The following is a 17,283-nucleotide window of genomic DNA, read 5'->3' as shown; positions in this document are numbered from 1 at the left end:
TGGCTCTGTCGCCACAAGCCAGGAGTTCTCTTCAGTGGTGGCTTCGGCCTCTCTCTGTCTCAGCGACGCTCCTTTCTGACCCCGTCCTGGGTGATCCTCACCACGGATGCCAGTCTAACCGGCTGGGGAGCAGTATTTCTCCACCACCGAGCACAGGGCATTTGGACTCCGTCCGAATCAGTCCTCTCGATCAATGTGCTGGAAATCAGAGCTGTGCTCCTAGCTCTCGTAGCCTTTCACCACCTGTTGGCGGGCAAGCACATTCGAGTCCAGTCAGACAACGCGACAGCAGTTGCCTACATCAATCACCAGGGCGGGACTCGCAGCCGCCTGGCAATGTTGGAGGTTCAACGCATCCTTCAGTGGACGGAGGACTCCAAGTCCACCATATCCGTAGTCCATATCCCAGGCGTGGAAAACTGGGAGGCAGATTATGCCGCAAGTGGGGCACTCCGGAAGTGGATCTAATGGCATCCCGGCACAACAACAAGGTCCCGGTTTACGTGGCTCGCTCCCACGATCCTCAGGCCTTTGCAGCGGATGCGCTGGTTCAGGATTGGTCCCAGTTTCGTCTGGCTTGCGTGTTTCCCCCTCTAGCTCTCTTGCCCAGAGTCCTGCGCAAGATCAGAATGGAGGGCCGTCGGGTCATACTCATCGCCCCAGACTGGCCCAGGCGAGCTTGGTACCCAGACCTGCTCCGTCTGTCCGTAGAGGTGCCGTGGCGTCTCCCGGACCACCCAGACCTTCTCTCTCAAGGTCCGTTTTTCCGCCAGAATTCTGCGGCTCTCAGATTGACGGCGTGGCTCTAGAGTCCTGGATCCTGACGGCTTCCGGCATTCCTCCCGAAGTCATCTCCACTATGACTCAGGCTCAGAAGTCTTCCTCGGCAAAAATTTACCACAGGACTTGGAGAATTTTCCTTTCCTGGTGTCGTTCTTCCGGCCATGCTCCTTGGCCTTTTTCCTTGCCAACCATCCTGTCCTTTCTACAGTCCGGTCTGCAGCTAGGACTATCCCTCAATTCTCTTAAGGGACAGGTCTCGGCTCTGTCAGTGTTCTTTCAGCGGCGTATCGCCCGACTGGCTCAGGTGCGCACCTTCATGCAGGGCGCATCTCACATCATTCCACCTTACCGGCGGCCTTTGGATCCCTGGGACCTTAATCTGGTCCTCACGGCCTTACAGAAACCCCCCTTTGAGCCTCTTAGGGAAGTTTCTTTGTTTCGACTTTCACAGAAAGTCGTCTTTCTGGTGACCATAACTTCTCTCAGGAGAGTCTCTGATTTGGCCGCGCTCTCTTCGAAGTCACCTTTTTTGGTTTTTCACCAAGACAAGGTAGTTCTCCGTCCGACTCCGGACTTTCTTCCTAAGGTGGTGTCTCCTTTCCACCTTAACCAGGACATTTCATTGCCTTCCCTTTGTCCGGCCCCTGTTCATCTCTTTGAGAAAGCGTTGCATACTTTAGATCTGATGCGGGCGCTCCGGATCTATGTGTCACGCACCGCCGCTCTTAGGCGGTGCACCTCTTTTTGTGCTGACCACAGGTCAGCGCAAGGGTCTCTCGGCTTCTAAACCGACCCTAGCTCGTTGGATTAGGTCGGCCATATCCGATGCCTACCAGAGTACTCAGGTGCCTCCCCCGCCGGGAATCAAGGCACACTCGACCAGAGCTGTCGGTGCCTCTTGGGCTTTCAGGCACCAGGCTACGGCTCAGCAGGTCTGTCAGGCTGCCACTTGGTCTAGTCTGCACACCTTTTCAAAGCACTACCAAGTGCATGCTCATGCTTCGGCAGATGCGAGCTTGGGCAGACGCATCCTTCAGGCGGCTGTCGCCCATTTGTGAAGTTAGGTTTTGCCTACTTCTCAGTTTTCTGTTTATTTCCCACCCATGGACTGCTTTGAGACGTCCCTTGGTCTGGGTCTCCCATAAGGAACGATGAAGAAAAAGAGAATTTTGTTTACTTACCGTAAATTCTTTTTCTTATAGTTCCGACATGGGAGACCCAGCACCCTCCCTGTTGCCTGTTGGCAGTTTTCTTGTTCCGTGTGTTTTCACCGGCTGTTGTTGTAGTCAGAGGTTCCGGTTGTTCCGGGTTTTGCTCTGTCTCTACTTGTCGGTGGATGTCCTCCTTCAGCTTTTGCACTAAACTGGCTAGATTTGGTCATCCAGGGGGTGTATATGCTCGGAGGGAGGAGCTACACTTTTTAGTGTAGTACTTTGTGTGTCCTCCGGAGGCAGAAGCTATACACCCATGGTCTGGGTCTCCCATGTCGGAACTATAAGAAAAAGAATTTACGGTAAGTAAACAAAATTCTCTTTTTTTTTATTTATTTTTTTTTTAAACTACTTTGTTTACTTTTTATTTTACTAGTCCCTCTTAGGGGGCTATAAGGATTAGCAGTCTGATCGCTCATTCATTCCTTTTGATCAGAGCTGCACAGCTCGGATCAGTAGAAATGCTCATCTTCTGTTACAGCCAGCTCGCTGCTGGCTGTAACAGGAACTTAGTCATGATAGCTACAGGAGTCATCACATGACCCTGTACTACCATCTGCTCCTCTGGATGACGTCACAGGGCCTCTGATGGTGTCGGGTAAGTGCGCTTTACCCGCTGCGGGCATTTAAATTACACTGTCACATTTTGACAGTGTGATTTTAAGGGGTTAACAGGCGCAGGTGGATCGTGAATCCACACGCGCCTGTGAGGCACTCGTCTGCTATACAAATCAGCAGACGTGCGGGGATCACCACCGGCTCACCGCAGCAGCCGTGATGATCACCCCTTATGATTTAGGACGTACCATTACATCCTCAGTCACGAAGGGGGTTAAGTCTTTAAGGACATTATCAGTTGTTCCCATAGTAGTCAGGGATCTAACAAAAGTCATTAGTCCCGAACAACTTTACATGCTAAAATATTATAATTATGTCCAAAAGACCATCCGTCATCGGACTAAAAAGGGACACAGTCACCCTGGAGGGGTCACTATGTATGAGAAATGTGTGGCCGGTGTTCAGCCCCAGGGTGGAGGTTTGCTTACATCCACTAAACATGAGTTAATAGTTATGTTGTTGTTGTGTTTCCTTCTCCCTTTTATTAGTGCTGGATACATGTAGCTGCTGAACTAGTTTCTTCTGAAAAAGATGGGGGTATTCTTGTCTTGATTATTTTTGGGGCGTCTTCTGCCTTTGCATTAATTGTTGACAACCTGTTTTTGTTTTTTCTTAGGTGTTTGGGACAAAATCTTGGAGCCTGTTGCAAACTGTCGGAAGGGTTCGGAAATTCTCAGGCTCTTCCCAGTGTATCTGAAGGGGGAAGATCTTTTTGGTTTAACAGTTTCGGCAGTTTCAAGAATAGCAGAATCGGTAAGAGCAGAAAATACTTGGAATTACAGTATACTCAGGTGGGCTGCAACACTTCTCACATACAGACACAACCTAACACCGATTAAACCAGCAGTAAGTGTTTTGGGGTTTTTTTGTTGTGTTAAATATCCATTGCAAATATTAATTTCAGTAATAATTTTTTACTTAACGGCATTTTAAATGTTGTGCATATTAATGCAATATGTAAATATGTTGTGGGATTCTTTTTATCCCTTTATCTTACAGCTACCGGGAGTTGAAGCCTGTGAGAGTTACACTTTCCGTTATGGCCGAAACCCACTGATGCAGCTCCCTCTGGCCATCAATCCCTCCGGCTGCGCCCGCTCAGAGCCCAAAATGAGCAATCATGTCAAGAGGTTTGTGTTAAGGTATTTTCCTTTCATTTCACATTGTACAGCCGAGGGTTTACAGCAACTCTAGTGCTCTGTGCTCCTGTGTGTTGCTTACAAACCCAGTTGTCTTTGGCGGTGTCCGTGTGTGCCCTGTACAGATGCAGTGTTGTCCGTACCAGCTTAGCTTACGTTAACTTGGGGTCTATATGTAGACAACGTCTTGGGGGCAATTAATCTTCAGTTTTCTTTTCATTTTTCTGTGATGTGAACATCAACAGGCCTCACACGTTAAACAGCACCAGCACTTCAAAGTCCTTCCAGAGCACAGTCACCGGGGAACTGAATGCGCCCTACAGCAAGCAGTTCGTCCACTCCAAATCCTCTCAGTACCGGAAGATGAAGACCGAATGGAAATCCAATGTGTACCTGGCCAGGTCTCGAATTCAGGTCCGTTCAAAATAGGATTTTTTTTTTTTTTTTTTATTTTTTTTTAACCCATTCACCTACAGGCAATTTTGTGTTTTTGGTTCTTTTTTATTTTTGTTTTTCCTTCCCCTTCTTCCAAGAGTCATAATGTTTTTACTTTTCTGTCAGACTGGCTGTATGGGGGCTTGGTTTTTTTGCAGTACAAGTTGTACTTTGAAATGACTCCATACATTTTTACCATATATTGTACTGCAAAACTGGGAAAAAAATCTATTTGGTTATCATTTAGATGCTCGTTGACCACGGTGCGCCTTTTAAATGCCTTGTTTGTATGTGTGTAACTGTGGATAGGAGATATTTTCTAGATCCATGTGGGTCCAGTTGCTTCGAACCACAATGATCGCCAGAACCATGTATGCCCTCATTGTTTGTGTGCAGCTTTGTGCTTTCTTTCATCCGAGTTATAATCATTGATTTATGCATGAAATCAATGCTGTGATCTTATGCTCCTGGTTTTTAATTTTTAGGGTCTGGGGTTATATGCTGCTAGAGACATTGAAAAGCACACTATGGTGATTGAATACATTGGAACCATAATTCGCAATGAAGTAGCCAATAGAAAAGAGAAGTTGTACGAGTCACAGGTATGATCTGCAGGATTATTGTTCTTACATAAAGTGGGTTCCATCTTAATGCTTCTAACAATGCGTCTTTCTCTGATACTTTCATTGCAGAATCGTGGTGTATATATGTTTCGTATTGATAATGAACATGTGATTGATGCAACTTTGACTGGAGGACCTGCAAGGTGGGTGCATGTTCCTTCAGTACGCTGAGGGATTGGCATAACAGGTAGGGCTTGTAAGCAAAAATGGAAAGACAGCAGAGCTGCTAAATAAAGCTTTGTATTTAAAACCACTGATGATAAAGGATAGAGAGGGGCGCCCCTATCAGGTCTGGTGCTTCATGGCATGGCCAGACATTTGACTGGAGTAAGATGTTGCAATATATAAAAGAAAAAAACAAAAACTTTTTTTTCAAGTATTATTATTATTTATTATTATAGCGCCATTTATTCCATGGTGCTTTACAAGTGAAAGAGGGTATACATACAACAATCATTAACAGTACAAAACAGACTGGTATAGGAGGAGAGAGGACCCTGCCCGTGAGGACTCAGTCTACAGGGAATGGGTGAAGGTAAATAGGTGAGGACAGAGCTGGTTGCACAGTGGTGTACTGGACTGAGGGTTATTGTAGGGTTCTAGGCTTGTTGGAAGAGATGGGTCTTGAGGTTCCTCTTGAAGCTTTCCACGGTAGGGAAGAGTCTGATATGCTGACGTAGAGCGTTCCAGAGTATGGGGGAGGCACGGGAGAAATCTTGTATGCGATTGTGGGAAGAGGAGATAAGAGAGGAGTAGAGAAGGAGATCTTTTGAGGATCTGAGGTTGCGTGCAGGTAGATACCGGGAGACTAGGTCACAGATATAAGGAGGAGACAGATTGTTTATGGCTTTGTATGTCATGGTTAATTGTTTTGAACTGGAGTTGTTGGGCGATGGGAAGCCAGTGAAGGGATTGGCAGAGTGGTGAGGCTGGGGAATAGCGAGGCGAGCGGTGAATTAAGCGGACCGCAGAGTTAAGGATAGATTGGAGGAGTGCAAGAGTGTTGGAAGGGAGGCCAGAGAGCAGGAGGTTGCAGTAGTCTAGATGGGAGATGATGAGGGCATGCACTAATGTTTTTGCTGATTCTTGGTTAAGGAAAGCACGGATCCGGGAGATATTTTTGAGTTGTAGTCTGCATGAGGTGAAGAGGGCTTGGATGTGTGGCTTGAAGGATAGAGCAGAGTCGAGGGTTACTCCAAGGCAACGAGCTTCTGAGACTGGGGAGAGTGAGCAACCATCAAGTTTGATGGAAAGGCTTGTTGGAGGAGATGAGTGAGGAGGAGGAAAGACAATGAACTCTGTTTTGTCCATGTTAAGCTTTAGGAATCGCGCAGAGAAGGAGGATGAAATAGCAGACATTGTGGGATTTTGGTTAGTAGAGAGGTGTCAGGTCCAGAGAGGTAGATCTGTGTGTCATCGGCATAGAGATGATACTGAAAGCCGTGGGACTCTATGAGCTGTCCCAGGCTGAAAGTATAGATGGAAAACAGCAGGGTTCCAAGAACTGAGCCTTGGGGGACACCGACAGGGGGAGAGATGAGGAAGTGGTGTGAGAATGGGAGACGCTGAAAGTTCGGTCGGTTAGGTATGAGGAGATCCAAGATAGGGCCAAGTCTGTGATGCCCAGAGATGAGAGAATCTGTAGTAGGTGGGAATGGTCTACTGTGTCGAAGGCAGAGGACAGGTCCAGGAGGAGGAGGATAGAGTAGTGTCGCTTGGCTTTGGCGGTTAGTAGATCATTGGTGACTTTGGTTAGGGCAGTTTCAGTAGAGTGATGTGGTTGGAAGCCAGATTGTAGCTGGTCAAAGAGGGAGCAAGAGGAGAGGTATGAGGACAATTCAAGATGGACATGCTGTTCCAGTAGTTTTGAGGCATAGGGGAGAACGGATATGGGGCGATAGTTTGACACAGAGGAATGGGTCAAGGGAGGGCTTTTTGAGGATGGGTGTAATGGAGGCATGTTTAAAGCATGAGGGGAATACACCACTTGTTAGTGATAAGTTGAAGAGATGGGTTAGGGCTGGGATGAGGACTGCGGTGATGTTGGGGATGAGGTGTGATGGGAGCAGGTCCAGTGCACATGTGGTTAGATGTGATCTTGAGAGTAGAGTGGAAAGATTGTTTTCTGTCATGGTGGAGAAGCTGGACTTGGTGGAAGAGGGCTGAGTAGCTATGATGAGGGGCTGTGGTGATTGTGGGCCAAAGCTTGCTCTGGTGTTGTCAATCTTCTGCTTGAAGAAAGAGGCAAAGTCTTCAGCTGAGAGGAGAGGAGATGTCAAGGGAGGAATTTGCATTGAAGACTGCTAATGGAGTCCTCATTTGGGATATCCAGAGACGGTGCCGTATTGCCGTATATCAGTGCCAATATATATATATATCCATGTATATAAGACAAAGAACACAGACATGCTCTCTTTTCAGCCAGCATCACCAACTGACTTGGTTTTAATGAGATAGATCCAATTATACAGTAAGTAAGCATAAATAACCTTGAAACTAACGAAGGAGTGCATTCACTCCCCAATTTCTCACATCACTCCTGCCCTCCCGTACATTCCTTTTGTGTGAACATTACTGATAAGAGTTTATAGCTTCACATCTGGCTTCATCATCTTTAGTTAACTCCTTCATGATTATACAACTTTGAATTATACTATAGGTCTGTGCAATTGCTACACAGACAGACAGATAATTTTGCATCTACATCTACATTTTGATTTAGTTATATACACAGATATTCTTATTACGTTTGAACAAACAAGCTATAGCTCAGTGCCACCTCCACAGTCCCCCCTTTAATAAAATATCTGTGAATATTATTCACCTTAAATTTAAAAATTTTCCCCATTTAGATATATTTTATTATTTGGGACTTATTTGTGACCTACTGCCCTTGGGACTTTAATTATATCTATATCTATATATGCGGGCTTTTCATGAAATCGGTTGTTTAATTTAACACTATAGGCTTTTTTTTGCTCCCCCCCTTAAGTACTTATTTTTATTTATTAAATATAACTCTATGATTTATAGGGGCTATTAGAATTGGCGTTATTACTCTTATTAGGGCACATTATCCTGATTAGGAAAAATTGAATCTAAACCTTATTTAAAAATTAGCACATAATTAAAAAAACAAAAAACAAAAGGACATTTGGAAATTGTCCATGGTTCTTCTTTCTGGATATTAAACAAAAAGGAGGATGCTTAGTCAGTGCTAGTCCACTTAGGGCCACTTTGTGAACCTGGATAATCTGCTCTTGATAAAAAAAACAACAAAACATGATGAGGCTTCATGTGAACAGTTTGTGGCCCAGACTTGGAAAAACCTTCTGGAATAATGGGTTGAATAGCAGCCGCTTTCTGCTTCGGTTGTGTTGGGTCCATTGGTTTTTGAGATGTGACGTCAAGTCGCGTGTCACTGCCAGTGCTCCGCAGACTAGGCCGGAGAGACATCAGCCTGATGGGATAGGCTCTTCCAAAACTTTTCCTGAAATGAGATTTTCCATATCTAGCATTTTGTATTAAGGAAAATTACTGAAATTAGTAGGAAACAAAAACATTTGTAATGGTTAGATTACATTAACCAAACCACATTTTTGGGTCTATGAAATGGCTGAATTAAGTATTTTCGACTACTCAATTCGTACCTTCAACAGTCCTCCCCTTGACTTATTTCTGCCATTTCCAAATACTAAGGGTACCGTGTTCCCTTAGGAAAAGAGGAAGAAAGATCTGTTGGGAAATCCTGCCTGACTGAACGTTGAGGCATGGGTGGAGAGGGGAATGGGATTTCTTCACCGGTTTGAGACCAAGGACCCCTAGGCGAGTCCTCACCCTTTGTAGTTGGACTTTCCCATGTCTCAAGGTTCTCTAAGTCCTCTCTTCTAACTGTTTCGGCAATGATGGTTTGGGACTGTACAGGTTTTTTGTAAAGGATAAATATAAGCAGGACGGTCAGTGCAGCTTCTGTGGATCGACCCTTCTGCAATGCGGGGCGTGAATCTATGTTGTCCTGCCGTTGAGCTTTATCGAAATTTTTGTGTCCTTTTAGGATTAATCAGTCTCCGGACCGAAAACCATATACTACTAACTCTGATTTAGGATCTGGAATTAGAAAATACACTTGTTTATTTCTCTAATTAGTCAATCATATGAAAATTATACATGGTTTGCGCTAGACCAAAGAAAAACATTTTACATTGGAACCTGTTTATTACTAAAGAGAAACACAACACACACTAAAGAGAAATACAACACGCATTGATTTACAACTTATCAGTTTGTTTGTTTACATACCACTTACGTTATGTGGATTTTCAACAATGACGTCGTTTTCTGCACTGGAAAGCCTCTGACCAGACCTGGAAAGAAATCTACACAACACGCACAGACTTGCATACAACGTGCTCATGATAAACATCTATAATCAGTTTGCAGTCTCTAAGAATGGGTAGAGCAGGTGCAGGGTGTTTCTACGGACTCTTTACAGTTTTTCCTCATTGTTTTAAAAACGTGCTTCACAAGACTGGGTGAGTTTATCTACCTGGGTACTGAACCCTGGCGTCACCAAAGCGCACACTGATATCTAACTTTCACAGATGTTAGTCCATGTTACTTGGGCCATCATTAAGAAGAGATCTCATGGCAGAGAAAGCTTACCGCCCTTCATCCACAGACCTTCCTCAGTCAGCCGGCTCCCTGCGTCTCGCACTCCACTCCTTATTGGTTCACTTGATCCTGTAGGGATTTAAGAACACAAGGAGTGACAGAAGTCACTGACGTGACCGGTGTCACCGAGGCATGGTCTTTATGCATGGTAAAGGACTCCTCAACTCTAGGCCCGTTCACTGCTTCTTGGTCAGCTGCACCTATACGGGGATCTCCATCCGATTCCATCAGCTCAGATCTAGACTTTCTTTTCGGCGTACCTAGCTTATTTGACAACAGGAAAGATCTACATCCTACATACATTTTGACTATCTTACCTACCTCTGCTCCACCCATCTAGAGAGGCACTTACGTCACTTCCTTCTGTACCGATAGGAGGGGAGGGAGTGGCCTAAATTTAGATTACCTCATGTTGTGTGAACTGTAGCATATCCAGTGCAGAATCGACCACCATCTTGTTCCATCTATAAAAACAAAGACTAAAAGAAATATAGATTAGATCATTCCTATAACAGACATATATTCCTACATTCATAATAATCCAATAAACATGACATAACTGTTGCAAAAAAAAGGCCAGCTTTAAAGCCTGCTTTAAAGCCTATCCAATATGTCTACTGCTGGAAAAATACAATAGATATCTACTTCCTCCCTTTTTATATACTACTTTGGCAAAATATATAGATCTATAACAGTAAACAATAAGATTAACCAACAAATAAATATAACTTATACTCTACTGGGAAATTTTGAAACCTTACAACAGGGTTCATAGATATTCTATATCTACAAAAAAAAGGAAAACAATCAATATTGGCAGTTTGTATGCAAAAATAATAAAAAACAAAAACGTAACCATAAAAACGAAAACCTAATTTGTATATTTTAAAAATATACTTTTCCCTGCAAAATTAATTTAATTAATTTAATTATTTAAATAGCAGCAGAATACTATTGATAATCTCCTATGAAATTTTGAACTCTAAAGATTAAACAAAATCCACTCCACCAGCCGGAAAAAACACTTGTTAGTACATAAGACAGAAACTGCTTTGTAAATCTGCTGAAACTACTTTTTTTTTTTTTTATTTTTTTTTCTGCTCTCTACAACTTGTGACTAGCAGCAGCTTACTGAAAAAAAACTCCCACACATCCCTGCACTGACTTATGCCCCCCCTGTCTCCTTCAGGATGCGCGATGTTAGAACAGCTGGTGGGAAAAACAGATACAAGAAAAAAACCATGGGCAGAACTTTCACTATTGAAATATATAAAATATATTTCTGTACCGTGTCAGCCAGCAGAAACAAAAGTACTACAGAAACATATATTATAGAAACCTTAAGATTGATGGAGTGGAATGGAGAGATCATTAAAGCGGGTAGCTTGGGATTGGAAATCACTGCAACAAAAACAAGCAGTCCGGGGCTCCCCCCTGTGTCATTAGGGAAGGTTGGGGCAGACTCCTGGGTGCAGCCGGACTGTGGGCAGTATCTTGGAAAATCTCCTAAAACTGATTTAAAGGGATACTATGATACTCTGGGAAAAGGCACACCTGGCTTCAGGTAGATCATTACTGAATCTACAGGGAACACCTTTATTGTAAATTTATGTGTTGCAGGTTTTGGTTACGGTTTTGAGGGTACCTGGCCAAACACTGAGATTTGGAGGTGTGACACTTTCTTTGATAGTGACTAAACTGACCACAACGCCAACAATTCTGTTGCTGGCTCTGCTGGTTTTGTTGATTGGGAGCTACGTATACGGGGTTTGGACTTTGTTGGGGCATGGGCTGTGGCGGGGGCTGCACCGGCACATTTGTATACACAAATTGATCTTGAGCCCATCTTTTTAAAGCGGCACAATACTGTTGTCCACTTTAAAAAAATAGTGTCATCAGTGCCTGGGTGCATTGGGAGATGGGGCTCCATTAAGAGCCAAAAACTGTCTCCTGCTTTTACTTTGGTGAGATTAACAAGGTCCTTCCGGGCAGCTGAGTATAACTGATGGACCTGTAGCATCTTCCTATAAAATCGCATAGGGTTAATGCTGGGATCTGACAGGCAGGGGATTAATGCCGCTGACTGGGTGGGGTTGAAAGGGACATATTTAAATGAGGGCTGTTCCTCGTCAGGTTCGGGGTAAGGCTCACTATGTGTCCTAAGGAAAAAAGGGGGATCCAAGGGGAGGGAATTGATAATTGGGGAGTGTGACGGCAGACTGGCCGGTATGGGGAGAGACGGCATTGCAGGTATGGGAGGGAAAAGGGGTATGGGTGTGGAAAGAGTTAAGGGATGCTGACTAGTGACTGCAGCATCTGTGAATATCTCCGGGACGGGGGAATAGAATGGGGATCAGGTTGTGGGGCAGCAACAAAACAACCTATCGGAGGACCCTCAGATCTGTCCTCAGACTCGGGTAACATATAGTAAAACACAACATCCCCTTGCTCATCTTCATCTTCAATCTCAATATATCTTTCTGATAGCAATGCCTGCGATATTCTGCCAAACAATTCTGCATCATTCAACAATCTCCTGTCTTTTAACTTGCCCTTTTTTGCTTTCAATGCTGTTGCCCATAGTGACGGTTGTAACCGACCTCCTTTTGGTAATTCTAACATTTTAAAAATCTCCAAGGCACGACATACAGCTTTCTTCCCTTCTCTCTGCAACTAGCACTAACACATTCTGTGAACCTTCAGGCCTCTCAACTTTCTGTCTCCTCTGTCTGAACATTTTTGCTATGTTGGTGGTGTCTGGATTACACTAATATAACTATGCGGTGAACGTTAGAGTCCGGCCGGCACCTAAGGCTACACCTCTATACTAGCTGGCAACTCCTCAGCTATATAGTAATAAGGGTATCCCGTGATATGGAGGAGGGGTACAAAATGTATTCCCTCCGGACTTGATCAGCTGCACCAAAATTAATGTCCTAATCCCTATCTTCAGCCACGGGAACCCCCTAATAAGGGTATCTCGTGATATGGAGGAGGGGTACAAAAGGTATTCCCTCCGGACTTGGTCAACTGTATCAAAATTAATATCCTAATCCCTATCTTCAGCCACGGGAACCCCCCCGCGTCTTTAATTACAGACCGGGTCAGTCTAACTAGCTATATCCAGCCACCACCGTCTTTCCTGCCCTAACAACCGTCCTCTGGATCCCATGTGACACTCGATCCACACCTCAGGGCTGGGATCGTGCTCTGAGCTCCAGCGGGCACTACCCCTGAGTCACAATCAGGTACCTTTTAACACCGATATGGACACACAGCCCGTCACTCCCTCCTCTCCAAAACCAACCACAACGGTAGTGAATACACAGTATGTAACACTTACCCGTGGGGTCGGAGGTGATCAGCCTGGTTGGAGCGGAGGGAGGTCTCAGTCCGTGACATCCAAACGATCGGTATTTGCAGGTCGGTATTGCGTCCTTGAAGGAGCTCCACGTTGAGTGCGCCAAACTGTCAAGGGAGGAATTTGCATTGAAGACTGCTAATGGAGTCCTCATTTGGGATATCCAGAGACGGTGCCGTATTGCCGTATATCAGTGCCAATATATATATATATCCATGTATATAAGACAAAGAACACAGACATGCTCTCTTTTCAGCCAGCATCACCAACTGACTTGGTTTTAATGAGATAGATCCAATTATACAGTAAGTAAGCATAAATAACCTTGAAACTAACGAAGGAGTGCATTCACTCCCCAATTTCTCACATCACTCCTGCCCTCCCGTACATTCCTTTTGTGTGAACATTACTGATAAGAGTTTATAGCTTCACATCTGGCTTCATCATCTTTAGTTAACTCCTTCATGATTATACAACTTTGAATTATACTATAGGTCTGTGCAATTGCTACACAGACAGACAGATAATTTTGCATCTACATCTACATTTTGATTTAGTTATATACACAGATATTCTTATTACGTTTGAACAAACAAGCTATAGCTCAGTGCCACCTCCACAGAGACGGAGGTGGTGCTGGAGGACGGAGGAGAGAATTGAAAGTGTTGAATAGCTGTGTAGGGTTGTGAGAGAGAGAGGATATGAGGGATGAGAAGTAGGTTTGTTTTGCAGCAGTGAGTGTGGACTTGAAGGTGGTGAGGGACTTTTTATATGCAATTAAGTGCTCAGTGGAATGAGACTTCTTCCATCTGCGCTCATTAATTCTGGAAGCCCGTCTCAGTTCTTTAGTCTGACTCGTGTGCCAGGGTTGCCTGTTGATTGTGCGGGTTTTGGTGTGTGTGAGGGGGGCAGCTGACTTCAGAGCTGCAGAGATTGTAGTGTTGTATAAAGTTGCAGCAGCATCTGCATCGTGTGAAAATGCAATGTCTGTGAGAGGGAGAAGGAACTGAGAAAGTGCGTGTAAATCAAGGTGTTTTGATATTTCTGCGAGGGTGGGAAAGTTTGTGGAGGGGGGGTTGCGTGCTTGAAGAGAGGGAAGAGAATGTGAGTAGGTTGTGGTCAGACAGGGGGACAGGTGAGTTAGAGAGGTTAGATAGGGAACAGAGGCGAGTGAAGATGAGGTCCAGCATGTGGCCATCTTTGTTAGTAGTTGCAGAAGACCATTGGGTGAGGCCGAAGGAGGAAGTGATTGTTAGAAGTTTGGAGACAGATAAGTGGAAAGTGTAAATGGGGATGTTGAAATCACCCATGATGATGGTGGGGATGTCGGTGGAAAGGAAGTGTAGTAGCCAGGTGGTTAAATGGTCAAAAAAGTCAGTGGCTGGCCCTGGAGGGCGATAAATGACAGCCAGTTGCAGGTTGAAGGGTTAGTAGATGTGGTCGGACAGGAGCAAACCAACTCCTCCACCATGCTTGTTGCTGGGGCGGGGGGTGTGAGAGAGTTGGAGACCGCCATAAGAAAGTGCAGCAGGAGAGGCTGTGTCAGAGGGGGTGAGCCAGGTTTCTGTGATGGCGAGGAAGGAGAGTTTATTAGTGATGAAAAGATCATGGATGTAGGAAAGTTTGTTGCAGACAGAGCGAGCGTTCCATAGAGCTCCTGTTAGTGGGACTGGGGCAGCCAGGGCTGGGTGGCTGGGTATGAGGTTACAGAGGTTGCGGAAATTTGGGATAGGTTGTGGATGAGGGTTTGAAGTGACAGTAGGGATGTGGTGAGGAGGACCAGGATTAGGAGAGATATCCCCAGCAGTGAGGAGAAGCAGAGAGAGTGTTAGTAGGTGGGAGCAGGAGAGGCCATGAGATGGTCATGTGTGTCTGGAGACACTGGGTGAAATGTGGAGGAACATATCTGAGGGGAAGGTGAGATGGGTGGGGAGGATGGAGGGAGAGATGAATAGCTCATTACTGGGTTTAGGGATCAGAGGGGACAGTAGAAAGTGAAGTATTATAGGAGTGAAAGTGAAGAGATACACAAACATTGTTTACAGAGTCTATATATCCAGTTACCTTCCGGTCACTTCCGGCCCAATTTTGTTTTTAATATTACTGATCAGCCTCTCCAGGCCACATGTTGATTATTTTTTGGCCGGATTTTCGGTACCTCAATATTTGCCAGCCAAAGTTTGCAACAAATGCAGAATTAGTGCTTGTGTTTCTATTATACCTTCCCTTATAATTTTTCCACTCCTGGTTTTGGCTTAGGCTAAGTTCACATTTCCGCTAAAATGTATCAGTCACAATCCGCTGCTCTTGTAAACAACGGAATCCGTTTAGCGGATTCCGCTGCTCCCATAGACTTGTATGAGCAGCGGATTGTGACTGATGATGCTGCGTTGTACCCTCCGCCCGACTGATCAGTCGTGGAGCGACTGACCGCCGGGCGGGAGGAAGGCAGCATGTAACGTTTTTTGAGCAGCGAGATCCGTCGGATTTCGCTGCGCATGCTCTCTGGCTCCCTGCACACGTCACCAGCTTTGGTTGGTTACCCGATATTTACCCTGGTTACGGTCCAAGGAGCCAGCGCTAAGCGGTGTAGGCCCGTCACCAAGGTAAATATCAGGTAACCAAGGTAACCATCGGGTGCTTTGCTGTTACCCGATATTTAGGCTGGTTACGTGTGCAGGGAGGCCGACACTTCCCCGCTCGGCCCCGCACTCCGCACATGTATGTACACACACACACATACACACACACACACACACACACACCTGTTCCCAGCCATGCAGACAAGCACTGCCACTGACACCCTCGTCTGGCCCCGCCCCCCGCTCAGCTCCGCCCGCTCCCGCACGCCGCATGTGCGCACACAAACATACACACACACACACACACACACACTCACACTCACTCACCTGTCCCCAGCCATGCAGACCGCAGCACTTCCACTGACATCGTCAGCGCCTGGCCCCGCCCCCCGCTCGGCTCCGCCCCCTCCCGCATTCAGCAAGTGTACACACACACACACTCACCTGTCCAGCAGTCCCTGCGGCACTGACGTCCTCAGTGCCACGGCCCCGCTCGGCTCCCCCCCCCCCCCCCGAACTCCGCCCCCCGCACACAACGGAATCCGACAAAGAATTCTGTTCTTTGTCATCCGTTGTACAGCGCATCAGTCACAATCAGTTGACGCATGTGACTGATACAAAACAACGGAAATGTGAACTTAGCCTTACAAATACAGAGGTAAAAAGCTCACCAAAGACTGAACTCCAAGGTCACGTGCACACGTTATCAGTTTTTGTAATGTACTCTCTCTTATTTAGATTTATTCTTTCTTCGGCGCTCCATTGGGAGACCCAGACGATTGGGTGTATAGCACTGCCTCCGGAGGCCACACAAAGCAATTACACTAAAAAGTGTAAGGCCCCTCCTCTTCTGGCTATACACCCCCAGTGGGATCACTGGCTCACCAGTTTTCTGCTTTGTGCGAAGGAGGTCAGACATCCACGCATAGCTCCACTGTTTAGTCAGCAGTAGCTGCTGACTATGTCGGATGGAAGAAAAGAGGGCCCATATACGGCCCCCAGCATGCTCCCTTCTTACCCCACTTGTGGTTCGTAAGGTTGAGGTACCCATTGCGGGTACGGAGGCTGGAGCCCACATGCTGTTTTCCTTCCCCATCCCCCTGAGGGGCTCTGTGGAAGTGGGATCTTACCGGCCCCCAAGCCCTGAGGCCGGGCTCCATCCACAGACCCAGTGAACCTGATGGATAAGGAGCTGTGTACCATTCAGGGACAAGGCCCTGCAACTTTCAGGTACTCTGTGTCCCCGTTCAGGCGGGCACGCACACACCAGACTTGCTGGGTGTGTTAGTGCGCCGGGGACAGTAACGCTGGGGTTTGAGTCACAGCAGCTTAGCTGTGTGACTTCATGTGCTGGGAACTACCGCGCCGGCCACTCTCGGAGCGACGGCGCGGCTGGGACTTGTAGTGCGCCGGGGACTTAGCGCCGACCGCGCTTTTACGGCGGCGGCGCTTATAAATTTAGTCCCCGGCTTTTGCGGCCTAGCTCCGCTTCGTTCCCGCCCCCTCCCTGTCAATCAGGGAAGGGGAGAGACGCTGTACGTTTACTCAGCGCCGAGGGCTGGAGCCTTATTTACATGCTCCAGCCCTCTCACTTGGCACAGTGGGACGCAGGTTTCCCGCTTTTGGTCTGGCACGCCCAGGGCCCGCCCCCCCCTCCACAGGACGCCGGCAGCCATTCCTGCATGCAGTTCTGGCTGGAGGACGGACACAGGCTCTGGGAGACCCAAGACTAGGGATTTCTGGCGACCACACACCCGCGTTTAGCGGGCGGTAAGCAGCACTTTAGTGCTGGCCCCTCTTGTGCCACAGTGTGTATTGGTGTACTTTTTCCTGTACCAGATATCTATATATATATACTGC

The 17,283-nt window shown here is 46.4% G+C and overlaps 1 protein-coding gene across 10 annotated transcripts in view; it reads left to right on the top strand.

Annotated features, from left to right (window-relative positions):
• KMT2C (lysine methyltransferase 2C) overlaps positions 1-17,283 on the top strand; it is a 440,610-nt gene that overhangs the window by 395,108 nt on the left and 28,219 nt on the right. For 9 of the 10 annotated variants that reach the window (XM_075315430.1, XM_075315433.1, XM_075315425.1 and 6 more), the window contains 5 exons: positions 3,229-3,365; positions 3,612-3,754; positions 3,997-4,165; positions 4,672-4,788; positions 4,879-4,952. In XM_075315430.1, coding sequence (XP_075171545.1) covers positions 3,229-3,365; positions 3,612-3,754; positions 3,997-4,165; positions 4,672-4,788; positions 4,879-4,952 — 640 coding nt within the window. The remainder of the gene's footprint in view (positions 1-3,228; positions 3,366-3,611; positions 3,755-3,996; positions 4,166-4,671; positions 4,789-4,878; positions 4,953-17,283) is intronic. The other variant, XM_075315428.1, reaches the window with a different exon arrangement.

This window comes from Anomaloglossus baeobatrachus, chromosome 6 (assembly GCF_048569485.1).
Source record: "Anomaloglossus baeobatrachus isolate aAnoBae1 chromosome 6, aAnoBae1.hap1, whole genome shotgun sequence".
NCBI lineage: Eukaryota > Metazoa > Chordata > Amphibia > Anura > Aromobatidae > Anomaloglossus > Anomaloglossus baeobatrachus.
Note: the sequence above shows the minus strand (reverse complement) of the source record. Positions and strands in the feature narration are given on the sequence as shown.